General features: G+C 24.0%; 1 protein-coding gene across 1 annotated transcript; it reads right to left on the bottom strand.

Moving 5' to 3' along the window:
* Nucleotides 1–15010: 15010 nt before the first annotated feature.
* On the bottom strand, nt 15011–16132 carry LOC124922190 (non-classical arabinogalactan protein 31-like). Its single transcript, XM_047462925.1, has 2 exons — nt 15640–16132; nt 15011–15468 (listed from the first exon to the last, which is right to left on the bottom strand). The coding sequence occupies exons 1-2, from the start codon at nt 16085–16087 to the stop codon at nt 15161–15163; spliced, it is 756 nt and encodes a 251-aa protein (XP_047318881.1). The 5' UTR covers nt 16088–16132; the 3' UTR covers nt 15011–15160.
* Nucleotides 16133–16862: the final 730 nt, after the last annotated feature.

Genomic DNA, 16862 nt, shown 5'->3' with positions numbered 1-16862 from the left:
TACAACATACAAATTAACTTTCTCATGATAATGTCTTTCTAATTACATTATTTGTATATTATTTTGAATTTTTTTTTATTTGAAGTTTTATTTTTTATAGTATTGAACCCATTAACATGTTTGGAGAAGAAAATTAAATAGTCATTATTCATTAAAGAATTTAGTGTTACATTTGTGGAAGCAATTAAAATGATCATTTACAAAAAAAAAAATGGTATCCTATAGTTGATGCATAGTCTATTGTTAGGTTAAACAAATATATAGATATGTTTTATTCTTAAATCCAATATTTATTTTCTATTCTAGCTACGATTCCATTCCAAAAGTGGCTTAAAATATTTATTGAGGTACTTTATATTTAAAATTTGTGTTTTCCTTTTTAAAGTTTCAAATTAGTTGTTTAAGATATTCTAAAACTAAAAGAGTAAGAATCATTGAAATAAACTATTTTTTATTATGCACTATTGACAACTTTAATGAGAAAGAATTAAATTGACAAATATGATAGTGGAAAAAAAAAGACATTGTTAGCATGTGTTTCTCTTTTCTTTAATAATAGTCGTGCAACTTAAGTTATGGTGTTTTAGTCACTTTGGCTTTTTTTATTATATATAGAATGTTTTTAGGACAACTTTCACTAACTTATATTTTAGTCAATGAATTCAATTTGAGTATTTTTTTTTTCTGGTTTGAGTTAAATTTTTATTATTATTTGAATACATTTGCATTATTAAACAATAAAAAGGAATGCAACTTTCAAAATTTTAACTTATTGATTTGTTTAATCATTATAGTAAGACTTATTAATATCAACAATTTGTGTTTTTCTCTTCCAAAAATTATATTTTTTTTAAAAAAAATCATGAATATTAAAAATAATAAAAATCATTTAACCACACAATGACAAATCATAACATTAAAAAGAAACGTTAATCAATAGGTTATCAAGTTCGTAAATTCTCAAGAAGAGCGATTAACTCCAGACGGACCTTATTGATTTTCAGAACAAATATCAGAAAGCGTCATAATAATAGCATTATGAATGATACGCATCGGATGACTACAATCATTACAAGTTTGACGATTTCTCTCCGACCAGATAGTTTACCAAAAAATCAACACGATCGACACAGTCGGCATACAACACAATTGGCACGGTTGGCACGTTAGTCACGCGAAATTCAGTTGGTTGATTTGGTAGTCGATTATGGGAAACGTGGTCGAAGTCATGATCGTCAACACGTCTGACACGTTCGGCACATCGAGAAAAATTGTCTAGGGTTATAAATTGTGAAACCAAGAAACATCGGCTAGAGTTTGAACAAGGTCGGGAAAATGGTCGCGAAGTCATTGTCTGCGATCGATTAAGCTTGGTCGAGGTTCGGTTTCTGGTCTACTACACATTGAATTCAGGTATTCTGTATTACTCTATTCTATATCTGCTTTGTTTGTTGCATAATTTTGTTCTTCTATAATAATGAGAAGAAAAAAACAACAAATTAAAGGAAGTTCAAAAATTAGATCTAGAATGTGCAAAGAATGCTGTTGAACCTAAAATTAGTAGGAAAGCCAAAAAAAAATGTACAGGAAACTATACAGGAAATCAATAAAGGTAGAAAGCAGCTAATGTTCAAAGTTCTAGTGAACATGGACAAAATGAGGGAATATAGAGGATGCTTAAAAATCAAATTACAAAGTTACTGATCCATGTAAAGAAATGGGAGATTGTGCTCAATAATGATAAAATATAACAAACTAATATCCAATTGAATGTACACTACCTTCAAGATTGGAATTTGCTGAAAAATGAAGAATATGAAAAGATAGTTAACTGGTTTGTGGAAACAATGAGGGAGCTGATAAATGTTAGGATTTGTATCTCCCAAATCCTATCAGCTTGAAAACAATCTGTAAAAACACAAGAAAGAAGAACACAAGAACACACAGATTTATAGTGGTTCACTCAAATTGAGCTACATCCACTTCAGCCACCACCAGATTTACTATGAAGAAGAAGAAGGAATACAGAGTTTTTGCCTCACACTTTATCTCTCTAGAATTCTGTCACACAATGTAAACCCTTAATAATCACATATTTATAGGGTAAACATTCAGGTAATAAACCTAAAAACTTTGGTCAGGCCCAAGCCCAAAAACCAAAAAAGATAAACCCAATAAACTCTAATTAACAATGTAGAGTTTATTATAAGTGTAGGCTCCATAACTCAACAATAAAGTCTCAAAAATCAAAGACCTATATATACTATCAGAAACAATTCCAGCTAGAAGGTAAATGAAATCTAGAAAAAAATGTAAAAAAGAAAGTAATGGATCATGCATACAAATGACAAATCTACTTGGATGAGTTTAAAACAAAAGTCAAGATTCTCAACTTTTCTTTTAAATTTAAATTACAAACCAAAATGGAGGAGAAATGCGTCAAAGAATGAGAAAATGTAGTTGTTGAAAACTACATAGGAAAGAATTTTGTATTTTTCCCAATCAATAAGGAAGCACTAATGAAACAATGGGAGAAGTAGAGACTGAAGAAGGTTTCTACAAACATCCATAATCTCTATTTTCTACAATTCAAGAATGGAACAAACTTGAATGATACTCTAAAAATTGGGCATACTTATATTGAATCCATATGTATGAAGCTGGAGATATGGTCTGAAAAATTGAGTCTTCTAAGCAAACAAAAAAAAAACACAAGTATCGTTCAAGTTTAGGAACACCCAAGCACACATATATAATGCAAAAGCTCTAAGTCACTTTGCTAGTCTATTAGGGAAACCATTATATATGGACCAAATTAAAGAAAGAGGTGAACACCATACTTTTGTTAGAATAAATATTGAAGTATATTCTCAAAGTACACTACCAAAGAATATGACAATTGTTGACATGAAAGAAAAGCCCACAGTCATGGAAATCTAATATTAATGGAGACAAAAAATGTGTGCTTTCTACGATACTTTCTAACATGATAGTACTAAATGTGCAAAAGAAATTGAGGAAGAGCATAACATCCTGAAAGCTCAGGAAACGGAAAAGCAAGAAAATGAACGAAAGAATCGAGAATGGAAGAGCATATTGTGAAAGCCAAGAACAATGATAAAGAAGACAAAAATGAGAAAAATGTAGAGGAAGAAAATAATGAAATTAAAAAAACAGAGGATGCTGAAGAAGTTCAATCTGAAGATAAAGAAGAGGAACAAACAAAAGAAGAAAGCAAAGAAATAACAGAGGAGAAGAGTGAGGAGGAAACTAATGTTGTTGATCCTCATTCACGCAAAACTGAAGCAGAGAAAAACATTGATAAAAGCCCTGAAATTTTGAAAAATAATTCTTTTTATCAAATCAGTACAGGTTCATACATAGGTAGGCTAAATAATCACCTTTCGTGAAGTATAAGCGAGGAAGGGGACGCGAAATAAAACAACATGGTCTACAAGGCGAATATAGAAATAAAAACAAAGATTGAGAACGTATTTGTCATCTTTGTTTGTACTGTTGTTTGATTGCTACCAATCAGAAACTCTAGGGTCGTTTATTTGTCATCTTATAATCAAAGTTAGGGTTTGTCTAATTTTAATTCTTGACTTTTTCACTTTTTAAGTTTTTTAATGAAATGGTGTTAAACCATTTACCTCCAAAAAAGAACCACAGTACTCACCACCATTATTCGTCCTAAAACACTTAAATTTTGCGCCAGTTTGCCTTTCTACAAAAATGAAATTGTTTGAAAACATCTAACACTTGATCTTTGTACTTTAAAGTATATACATCTAATTCTTCCTTCAATGATCATCAATAAAAGTTATAAAATATAAGGCACCACCAAGTGTCATTGTTTTCATAGAACTACACAAATCAGAATATACTAAATCAAGTATATATCTGGTTTCGCGGGTGAGGAACATTCTTGAAGGTAACTCTAGTCTATTTCTCCGTTAAACAATGAGCACACTTCTTCAAAGAATCAATCTTCACTCCTGAGAAAATACTTTTCTTAGTCAATATCATCAAGTCTTTCTTGCTAATATGACTAAGTATGTTGTGTCAAAGTTCAACATTTTCTTCATCATCAATTGAATTGAAAAATCTGCAATCGTTGCCCACATCATATATAATGAGGTTATAAATTTCATTAAATAATAAGTTAACGGCGTATGAAATCGTTAAAGACAAAACTCATTTTCTATAACTTTAACAATAAAACTCTATAAATTGTAAGGTTTGAATTAAGAGATCCAAAATCTCAATAGACTTCAAATAAGGAACTCAAAATTAATAATTATGAATCTCTGAGTTTTATTGTTCTTCATTTTTTACTCTTACTTATTATAGAGTATAACTAAGCTTTTTTTAGAGACATTATTTCCATTTAGACATTCATTTTGATGCATGGTGTAAACAATACATAATAGCATTACCGATTTGAAAATATCTGAAATTGAATTGGAAATGTTATTAAATTTGTTAATATATATATCATTAAAAGTATATATATATATTTCACAAAATTATTTTATCTAAATAAATACCTAAATAAGATATTATAAAAAAATATAACTTTTAAATAAATTTATATTTATATATTTTTTCCAAAACCTAGATCCAATGTATAGCTGGATCTTGGTGTTTTCAAATTGGCCATAGTTTGTGTATAATATAACATTGATAATATCTTATATAAATATATTATTCTTTAGGAAGCTAACAAGAAAGAGAACAAATTCAATGCGCCGACCCATTATTAACAAACAGTCAAAGACAAAAACATTTCTTTACTATTAAAGACCATGGAGTTTATAATAAACTATCAATACTTATTCCATAATTCCAGATAGAGAGAGAAATACAGAGACCGATCAATTGAACATTTTCATTAGAGAGAATTATAAGAATAAGAAGATTTGAATCGAGTTAAATTGATGGCGGATGGTAGCGGATTAGCGGAGCTCTACTTAATGAGAAAACTACACCAGGAGAAGATCAAGAGGATGAAGATTGCTGATGAATCTGATTCATTGTTAGATATTAACATCACTCAAACCCAATTCATTCTAACAGAGACTGATGATCATATGGAGAAAATGATTATGAAGATTAGAAAGACCAAGAAGAAGAAGATGGGTAGAATGTTCAACAAGATTCATCCGTCAAATTAACTTCCATGGTTCTTCGTTCTGGTTCTAGTCATCTTCTCTGATTTCTTCTTTTTGGTAAAGTTAGAGAGAGATGTTGACTTTTCTTAAAGTTGTTTTTTTTTATTAACTTTTACTAAATGTCTGATTTTTATTTATTTTATAATATATATAATCTGATTACTTTGTTATAAATGTGTGAAAATAGAGATCAATTGTTGAAAGAAATACAATTGCTTTGTTTTTATCATTCGTAGAGAGGGCTTGTACTAAGTTTAGTTTGAACATTTTATTTTATTTTAGTATTGATTTAAAAAAGATAATACTATGGATTATACCTTAATTTAAAATTTATGGATGTTTGGTTTGATTGCAGAAATTTGAATAATAGTGGATTTGTTAATAGGTTTGAATGAGAATGAGTTTAACAATTTTGTATTATTGTTTGGTTGGTAAACTAGATTTAAGTATGATTACCATGGTATGTTAGAAGTTTAGAATATAAATGTGATGATTATTAAATTTATCCTTAAAATAAATATAACAAATCTATTACCATTTTTATATATTTTGAAATCAATATTATTTTACAGTATATTGAAGAAATTTTTTACATGATATTTAGATATGACAAATTTATATCCAAAACCCGCTCAAAAAAAGAGGTACTTAAAATTGGTTCGAAACCGATAGGTACCTAGACCAATTTTTTAAGACTATTTTTAACCGATTAATATATTTTTATTATCTTAACATATATTTTACTAGTTAAATATAATTTGGATCAATTTAACAAAATTTTAAATTTGTAACAATTTTAAATCATTCAAAAATACATAATAAAAAAATAATCCACATGTATTAAGCTTTAAAAAAGTTATTTAATAAAAAAACATAAAGTATTATATTAATTAAAATAAAACAAACAGTCTGAAATTATAATTTATCATAAACAAATAAATAATAAAGTAATAAAAAAGAATATTAAAAAAAAATTCTCATTATCTCTCTATTCTTCCCTGTCATATCTCAAGTGTGTATAAAGTATAAGATATACAATAAATGATACAAGATATAGTTAATACAAAATTTAAAACTCAATTTTCTGTTTATCACTTCTTCTATTCATTATCTCTCCTCCTTTTTTATTTTATTTTATTCTCATTTATTGTTCTAATTTTTTTTTATTTAATAATCAAATAATTATATATATATATAAAAATTAATTATTTATATAAAATTATAATAATAATAAAATATAAATTTAAACATATATATATATATATCTTTACTAATTATTCCTCTTTTACACACAAAATACATAAATTTAAATTTATATATCTTTTTATTTAAATTTATTATTTGTATAAATAATTTATATGATTAATTATAGTTTTTTTTATTTGTATAAATAGTTTATTATATGATTAATTATAAAATTTTAAAATAATACAAAATATTAAATAAATGAAAATGTATGCAAATTTCACAACCTAATTTATTATCAAGACTAAAAAGATTAATAATATTATTTTTCTATAATTATTAAAAATTATTAATAGATTAGATTTTATAATGAATAAATTAAATAATAAATAAAAATTAAACAATAAAAAACAGTATATAACAAAATTAATATACAAAAAAGTAAAAAAAATAATTTTATCCTTTCGTTTTAAAAATGAATAAATATAAATTATAAAAGAAATTTTAAAGTTATGGTCAAACCTATCATACTCATGTTCAACTACCTACATTATACATAGCTACACTAATTTTGAATTTTTTTTATTTACTTATTAATTATTTATTATTTTAAAATTATTTATTATTTTAAAATTATTTATTATTTTAAAATTATGTATTAATAAAAACTTATAAAAAAATAAATTATTTATAAAATTAATTTTAAAATAAATTTATTTTTAATTTAAGTAATTTATTAATACTTAAAATTAAGCTAATAAAAATATTAAATTATTTTAAATAAATATATTAAACTTATAAATAAATAATTAAATATTGAGTTATATATTATTAATGATTCATAAAATAAATATTTAAGAAATGTAATTAATATTTTTAAAATTATATATATTATTAAATATGAAATATATAAAGAATCAAAACAAATTATTACCTCATAGATATTTCATATGCTCACTTATCTATATACTTTCATCTTATAAAGAACACTTATAGATAGTACATTACCCAACAAGAAATTTACAAACAGATAACCATATATTGCACCACAATGTGGAGCCTATTTGGCGGTTTAGAAGAGTTATGAAATTCTAGCTTGTGATTCAATAACTACTTTAGACAATTGGGATCCAATAACTATATTTAAATCTTTTTTTCATATTCAAACATTTAGATTGAGAATTATCTATATAGTATTATTACCAATTTTATTTATTTAGAATTAATAATTATTTTATAAAAATAAATATTTGTATAAAAAATTGAGTGTACATATTATTTCTACAACTATAATTGGATATCTTATCTAGCACCTAAACTTTTTTTTTTACTTTTCTTAGTGTCCAAAAGAGAATTATTGGAAATAAAAAGATAATTTTTAAAGTTTGTTATGTTGTAGGTTATGGATAAAAAAGATAAATTTTTTATTTTCTTTTTAAAATATTTTTATTTTTATTTTTATTTATTTCAAATTATCATTAAGGTTTAACCAGGTATATTTCACATTAAACTCTATTTTAAGCATATATTTGTTTTCAGATGTAGTTGTCTTCCTTTTGAATAATGTTGGGCTTGATTGTGTTTTTATACTAACAAAAGTTGTGACATTAGATTTAGTAGTCCAGAGTGATAGTCCAATCAAATTTAATTTTGTAAAATTATAACAATGTGAAACAAAGATAGTAATACCATTTTTAATACAAATTAGTTGCCATGAGAGTGTTATAAAAAAAAATATATTATTAAATATAAATTGACTGATATTAATAAAAATTTATGTTCTTTATATATTTAAACTTATTTTATAAATTATAAATTTATTATATACTTTTTAATCATTAATAAAATAAAATAAAATAATTTGAAAATTTTATATTTTTTGTATTTTCAGTTTAATATTATTATTTATTATGTTATATATTTATATAAAGTTTTTTTTATATATAAAAATATTATTTTTAATAAAATTAAAATTAATATATGATGTATATTATTTCATTTTTATTTTAATTATATAATAATATCTAAATAGTTTTTTTTAGAACGCTCAAATAGTTATTTGAATTATATAATAATATCTAAATAATTAAATGAAATTATATTATTTTTTAGTTAAATTATATAATTAGTGAGATTTAAAATATGTTCACTATCATTATTTAAGATTATTTTATTTATACTTATGAACATTTAAATTTTATTTATTTTAAATGGTCACTTGACTTTGAAATCTATGAACGTAGAAGACGTTGGATGATTTTACAAAGTATCATTGGTGTTTACTTTCCCAAACTAACCTAGTTTGTTCATTCATTCCCAAACTAACTTAGTTTACTATTCAAACTCAATTTTTTTTATTTATTTATTCTTTTTACATTTAAAATTCATTATATATAAACTAAATTATTTATATTTTGATATATATTTTAAATTATTATTTTTATAAATTTAATTATTTATATTTTAATATATATATATATATATTTACATTTCAATTATTATTTCATCTTAACTTGTTACTTTAGAGTTTAGTTATTAAAATTATAATTATTATTTTTCTAAAATTAAGAGCATAATTTTATTGATAATTCTCTATTTAAATGGTGAATGTGATACTCAAACAATATGAATACTAAGTTACATTATATAACCTTCCATTTTAAAATAAGATTGTATTCACTTAGAATTTACCAACTAAATTTAAGATTATCAATATTTAAATTTGAACTGAATTATATACCAATGCAACTTATATTAATTAATTAAGATATTAAAATAGTATAAGTCACACACACACACAAAAAAAAAATATGTGAAAATAGTATTGTCTAATAAATCAAATACTTCCTAGTTCAATTAAACAAATTAAAAAAGAAAAAGAAAATAAATAATTAAATAAAGATTAATTTGTAATTAGGTTCAATCTAAAGAAGTCAAAATAATAATAGTTTTTGGCATATAACAAAATATATATATATTTAAAAGGGTCAAAGTATGCAACATTTACTATGTATTGATTCTTAGGCTTCATTACCTATCAATGAACTTAACAACGGTGTTGTTCAACATGATATGTGGATTTATTATTTATTTATTTTTATTTTTAGAATGACACATTGTTTAGTAAAAAGTAAAATAATTTAGTTAATTAATATATTTTCAATAAAATGTTAACTTGTCATTATGTTGATATAATAACTTTTATGAGGTTATAATGATAAATTTGATAAGGTCAGGTTCGTATTAGTTTTTAAAATAAAAATTAATAGTAATATTGATACAAAATTTGAATCACTTATTTTGTTATATTTTCAAAACTTAGCAAATAAATATTTTTAACCGATAATGTTTGAATACGTTTCTTCTCAATTTAACATTTCACCTATCTAAATATTGAAAGTTTTCTTTTAAACATTTTTATAATTTTTGTTAGATAAAAAATATTTTATAATAGAAAGTTTGTTTTCAAGAATAAGACTAATAAAAATTCTCAATTTAAAGAATAATACGTGAATTTTGGATCATTCAATCAAAACTCCCATGACCACTTATATATATTCTTGAGTCGCTCTCCAGTACACATACAATTGGACCTTTATTTTTATAAAAACACTTAAAAACAAAAATATAAATATAAATTAATTGCAATTAAGACAAATATTAAATTTAATTATTGTTGATGAACTAATATTTTATTGGAACTGGTGTAGACTACTAAGTTTTAAAAAAGATTTTTTTATTAGTAATAAAAAATAACTAATCATTTTAAACATTAATATATATTTACAATATTTTAGAAATGTATAATTTTAATATAATTTAATTATTGTCAAGCAAGTAAAACACACCTTGCACTTAAATAAATAGAGACCTCACTTTAGTTATTTTAAGACACTGGTGTAGTATTTAGATTAATCATATTTTAAGTAATTATTTACTTAATAATATTATTATTTTGTTAATTTATAATCAATTTTCTTGAATAAATATTTTTTATAAATAACTGAGTACATATTATTTCAAAAGTATAGTTAGACTCCCTAACCCGGATCATTTATATATTGTCATTTTGTGACTAATGACACAAATTATTCGTGTCGTGTTCGGTCTATTATTCACGATTGTAAATTTTGAAATATTCATGGATTTTGATGTTGCCATTGTCTCTATAAAAAGATGATCTTTTTAAATATTTTTTTCAAATATTTTATTTTAGTTTTAGTTTTTTAATATAATTAAGTATATTTTAAATCATAAGTAGAGTATAAGAAGTTTAATGAATTTTAAATTAAAATTATGTATGCCTATGTGTTTGAATAGAAATTTATTTACAGATTCATTATCATCATTTTAATATAGTCAGGTTTCATCTGGTTTTATTGATAGACAAATGTGGTGACAATAATTAGATTCGACAAAGGTGGTGACATTAATTGGATTCAGTAATCCACGGTGACCAAAGAGAAATGAGATAAACAAGTGCTAAGAGACAGCAACGTCCAAAATGATATCAAAATCAAGAATCATAATCCACTTTCACTAGTGCTAAGAGAAAATCTTCCTCTATTGATGATTCAGATGATAGTAAGAAAAATATATTTTAAGAATAAATAATAATGATAAATCTTTAAATTAATAATAATAAGAGAAAAAGAACTAATTAGGTTTTCATATTATGTTATAAATTTATATAGATATGTGGTTGTAAATTTAAAATATATTAATATTATATTTATTTTGAAAAATCTATTAATATAAGTTTAATAAAATCTAATATATATATATATAATATTTTTAATAATCATTTACTAAATAAATATAAATTATTGCATAACATTTTTTTATTTATACATTTATAATTAATTTTATAATAATTATGTAAGTATTTTGTTATTATATATATATATATATATATATATATATACATTGTGTTGTAAATATAAAATATATTAATATTATTTTTAGTTTGAAAATTTTATGATAAAAAGTAAAGTATACAAAAATGTAAGTTCCCTATATATTATGTATTAGGACATGTATATTTTATGTAAATTTAGCTGAAAATTATTAAAAATATAATATATATATATATATATATATATATAAATTTTGCAATAATTATAATAATAAATAATAAATTTTGTAATTTATATAAATTTAATTAATAATTATTAAAACTGATATTTTATCGATACAAAATTTGTAATATATATATATATATATATATATATATATATATATAATATAAAAAATTAGTAATATATTAATATTTTATGTTCAGTTATTATATATATATATATATATATATATATATATATATATATATATATATAATATATATATATATAATATTATAAAAGTTAAATATGGAGAGATGATATATAAATATATATTTGTTATTCTTATGTTAACAGTTCTAACAAATATATTTTTTAATATGATCGTACACATTCAAAAGAAATATTATTATTATCTAAAATTATAAATAAATAAAAAATATATAAAAATTTAATAAATGAAAATGTGGAAATTAAATGGTTATATGTTTATAAAATTATTTTCATCATTTTAAAATATAAAAATTAAGTATTTTAATTGATTAAAGTGTTGAATTTATTCATAATTTACCATATATATATATATATATATATATATATATAAATATATATATATATATATATATATTTTAATCTTATTTTTTTATTTATTTAATCTCTTGATAAACAGTTTAATCCAAAACTAACTACTCGATTCATTTATTTTCACAAAATAGATCGTGTTGTAATGCGAAAACTCGATAACTTATAATTAAACATTATTTTATGTATATATATAATTAGAAAAAATAAAAAAGGGCATAAAATGGATTTTGTACAAGTGTAAGGGAATAAAAAATTGAATGAGTTGTATTTTTGTTTTTGAACCACTGTACAGCTATAAAGAAAAGTAACAAGACTGTAAACAAAACAAAATTAATAAAAAAAAATCAATAAAATGGGGTAAGAATTGATGCCTAAGATACCAAAATTACTAGTACAATTCATAAACATAACGTTTTTAAGTTTAAATAAATGTTATGACAATATAGATGTACTAACTTTATATGTTTGAGTTTTGTAATTCTTGAGTCTTTATTTATTCCTAAGAAAAAAAATTAGTGACACGTTAGGCTTAAGAAAAATAAAAATAATTATTCATTTGCACTATTGTTTTACGTATTCTTTAACATAATGTGTTAAATTTCTTTTCTCGAAAACAAAGGACTAGATAATTACAAAATCGAACCACTGGGATTTAGAAAATTCATAGTGACATATATAAACTATGAAAGTTCAAGGCTAGCACATCTAGTGGCTCTCATTAAGAATTTTGAGCTCTAAGTTGACTATAACACCTTCAAGAATCTCTGATTAATGAACTTTGAGGTCTCTATGCTTGTGTTTGTTTGCTCGTATATTTTTCTTTCTGATTAACTAATACCAACTTGTAGCATGGAGAAAAAATTAACATGACATTTATACATTTTTGTCTTCTCCAACAAAAACGACTCATCATTTTCTTTTCTTGAATTTAAGAAATATGTATAATATGAGGGGGATTTATTTCACGTTATGTTGTTAGTTGATATAATGAATCAATATGTTGTGTTATGGTATCTATGATGAAGATCAAAGTGAGAAAATCCATGTTCTTCTAGAAAATTCGAGCTTATAATTTTATTGTAAATCTGAAAGAATTTAGGGCTCTAAGTTGACTCCAACACAATCTAGTGTCTCAATTTAGAGTTGTGAGGACTTTATCATTTGTTTGTATTTTATATTTTTGATTAATTTATGACAACTTAAACATTATGTGTCATTCAATTTATTTTACCTTCTTTAACATATTGTCATATTCAATTTCATTTTGCTTAATCAAATGTCAGATCACATTAACCCCAAAAATTAAAAATTATGTGTAATTCAAGCTTATTTTATTCACATTATATTGTAAGGGGTGTAATAAGTTTTAATTGCCACATTAGGGTATCTATGAAGAAAATTGATATAATAAAAGTCATGTCGTAGGAAATTCAAAACTATTTTCATGTCATCAAATTGGTTAAGAATGTATAACTACAAATGAGTTTTATCTACTTTAAGAATTGATATAGAGATTTAAGTTCTTTTGAAAACGTTTTCATATTGTATCATCTTTTTTAAAAGGTCTTGATTTTTTCAATAGTATTGTGTGACTTTTCACGTTATTGTGATCCAATGTAATGGTTCTACGTACCCTTCATAAAACACGTCTTAATCATTCATTCAATATTGTAATCTAAATACAAACTGAAAAACATATTTCCATCTTCTCCAACATAATTTATCATTTAATTTTTTACCCTTCTTTAACCTAGTGTGTTATTCAATTTCCTTTCCCTTCAACAAATTTTGTACAATCTAATAAAATATGAAAATAACAATATGAATCTCCTTAGTTTGTGGCTTGATTTGCTAACTAAGCGTACTTTGCACATGTATTTATAAGGTATTATATATAGATGACCAGTGATATTTTAATGTTTTCTTTCTTTATTTTCACCTTTGTTCACTCATAAATTTGATGATAATGTTTGAGATGTAATCTATAAATTCATCTATAGTCTAAACTTTATACAATTAATTAGTTTGATTCGGTTTATAAATGCGAAAAAGTTGTAATTGTGTAATAAGCTAGTATAATATTTTATTAAATAAGTTATAATATTAAACTTATTAAAAGGGTTGTCAAATAACAAGGACAAAATGATAAGAATAAACTGATCATGAAAATGAACAAAGAGTTAAAAGCCAAAAAGTATTGGTAGAACAAAAAGCTGTCATTATCATGCATTGTCTGCCACAATCGAATGACTAATGCATGCTAGCTAGGATTGTTTTACGAAAAATGCATGTTTAAAGTTTGTTTTTTTTTGAAAAAAAAATCATATTTATCTAAATTAAGATTGTCCCATCGTTTTTCTTTATACCACAAGTGTTACCTCATTTTATCTTTATTAATTATGTTATTTAATTTATTAATAAAAAATACTTATAAAATACACTTTATTTTAAAAATAATTAATATTTTATCATTATAAATTAATATATTTTAATTTTTTTACAAAAAATAATTTCTCTTCGAAATTACCGCCAATCAACATTGTTTAAATAAATAAACCCAATCGTGCAAGATTTAAGAAAATCATTAAAAATTAGTTATAAAATAAAAATTATATATGAACATGTTAAAATGTGTATATTTTATGCAATTCTTGAAAATAAAAACATTGTTAACTTTACACGTTTGTTTGAACAATTGAATGTCAAGTAGGAGTTTTTTAATCCACATCCCTAAATATAGGTGACACTCTTAAAGAGGAAAATTTCAAAATAATATGATAAACCAGCTAGAAAACTCACATTCATATTTAAAATAACTGTACGTTTAATATTTTATCTTTATGATTTTATTTTAAAATAATAAAATACTGAAATTATAATTTTATTTTTAATTTTTAATAAAATTTAATAATTTTAATAGTTTATTATTATTTAAACTCACAAATTTAGAGTTTAAAGTTTAGTTCGATTATCCGATTTTATAGGTTTGGTTATGCAGCTAATGTCTTAAATAATCTCCCAATATTTATTTATCCTCTTTCTTTGAGACCCACACGTCAGCACCGAATACTCTCATCTCTAATAGGTCTTACAATGTAAGTAAATTAAGATGAATTAAAATTAGGGGACATAGAGTACTTAACAATTAATTATATATGATCAGATGCACTTTGTAGAAGGCTCAAAGGCGAAGGGTCCAACTGTAAAGAGCTCAACTGGCATTGTACGTGGCAGTGTGACACGTGGCATCTTTGGTATGAGCAAGGCCCCTACTTGTCCAGCGTGGAAGTCCGTAGTCTTGTTACACGTGGCAATGGGAGAGGAGATGAGAGACACCTTACATTTGTGGGATCCGTAGGTTGTAAGACTCTTTGGGCCATTGATCAAAAAGTAACCATTTTTGTCTGTCTCTGCCTCTATCAAATATGTCTTCTTTGTGTTGTTACATTCAAGCTTCACTTTCGCACCTTTTAAAAGAAAAATCAAAATTTACATAAAGTAACTGTGAGAGATCAAATAGTTAGACATCCATAACAAGTCCTAAGACACAAACCAAAGGTTATGAGTGTGATTTCGTGTTAACTTTCTAAATTAAAAATCAATAAAAACGGGCCATTAATATAAATCTACATGCATACCTAGAAGTGGGGTGGCACCCAAAAGGGTGTCCCCGCCAACATACTTGCAAGACTTGCAGTAAACTACACCTTGAACTGCCACGAGGCTTCTGGGAAATGGGTTCGACTTGGTTGGAGCTTGAGCCGGCGGATGTTGAGTAATTGGGGGATGGCTCTTTTTGGTGTTGTTGTGGTTGTGGTGATGAATCGGTTCGTGAATCTTGGGAGGCTGAGCCGGGGGATGGTTCTTTTTGGTGTTGTTGTGGTTGTGGTGATGAACCGGTTCGTGAATCTTGGGCGGCTGAGCCGGGGGATTGTGGATCTTGGGTGGCTGAGCCGGGGGATTGTGGTTGTTGTGATGAACCGGTTCGTGAATATTGGGTGGCTGAGCCGGGACTTGAGCAAAGCTGACAGTGATGATGGATAGGTGCAAGAGCAATATAAGGGTTTTAGCTAGAAAAAGAATCATGTTTGAGAGGGAAAAAAAAGAGATCCAATGTGAACTATAATGGTGACATGCATGCTTTTTTATAGGGAGGAGTGATTGATGAAGGAGGGCATAAAATAATGAATCTGCTAAGAAAATGATGAAATAATTCAATAAATTATACCATATAATAATATTTCCTTGAAATTAAGATAATTTGGGGAATTGAGGGGGAACATGATTTAAATTTTCTATATAAAATAGGATCAAATAATTAGTAGTTCCAAGGTAAATAAAGATGACAGAAAGGGACTTCATGGGGAGAGGAGTAATTTATTTACATTTGTCGACCTACATAAACATTTTTAGAGTAAGAAGCGGAAATCAAGCTGTCTAGTCTAGGCGTAACTAAAGAGTAAAAAAAGTAAGAAAGTGCACACTTTGAGAGACTTTTGTTTTTATGTTTTTGAGAAAAGAATAATATTTAAATATTCTAGTGCATTTGTCACGCCTACTTATAATTATCTTCTTATTTTTATTTTATTTTATTTATTTTTTTATTTTTTTTGTTAAGGACTAGTTTATATGCTCTCAAGTTCGTTTAATATGAAGCTTATTTAATTGTTAAGTTTGATTAAGTTTAATTCAGTTTATACGTCTAATTTATTTATTTTTTATATTTATAATATTATTTAATAATTAATATTATATATATAATATTATATATATTTATTAATTTAATTTTAAATATTAATAAATAATTTAAATTAAAAAATAGTATATATTTGAAAATAAATTATATTAATATATTAATTTT

The sequence above is a fragment of the Impatiens glandulifera genome, chromosome 1 (assembly GCF_907164915.1).
Source record: "Impatiens glandulifera chromosome 1, dImpGla2.1, whole genome shotgun sequence".
Lineage (NCBI taxonomy): Eukaryota > Viridiplantae > Streptophyta > Magnoliopsida > Ericales > Balsaminaceae > Impatiens > Impatiens glandulifera.
This window is presented reverse-complemented; position numbering and strand designations above follow the sequence as displayed.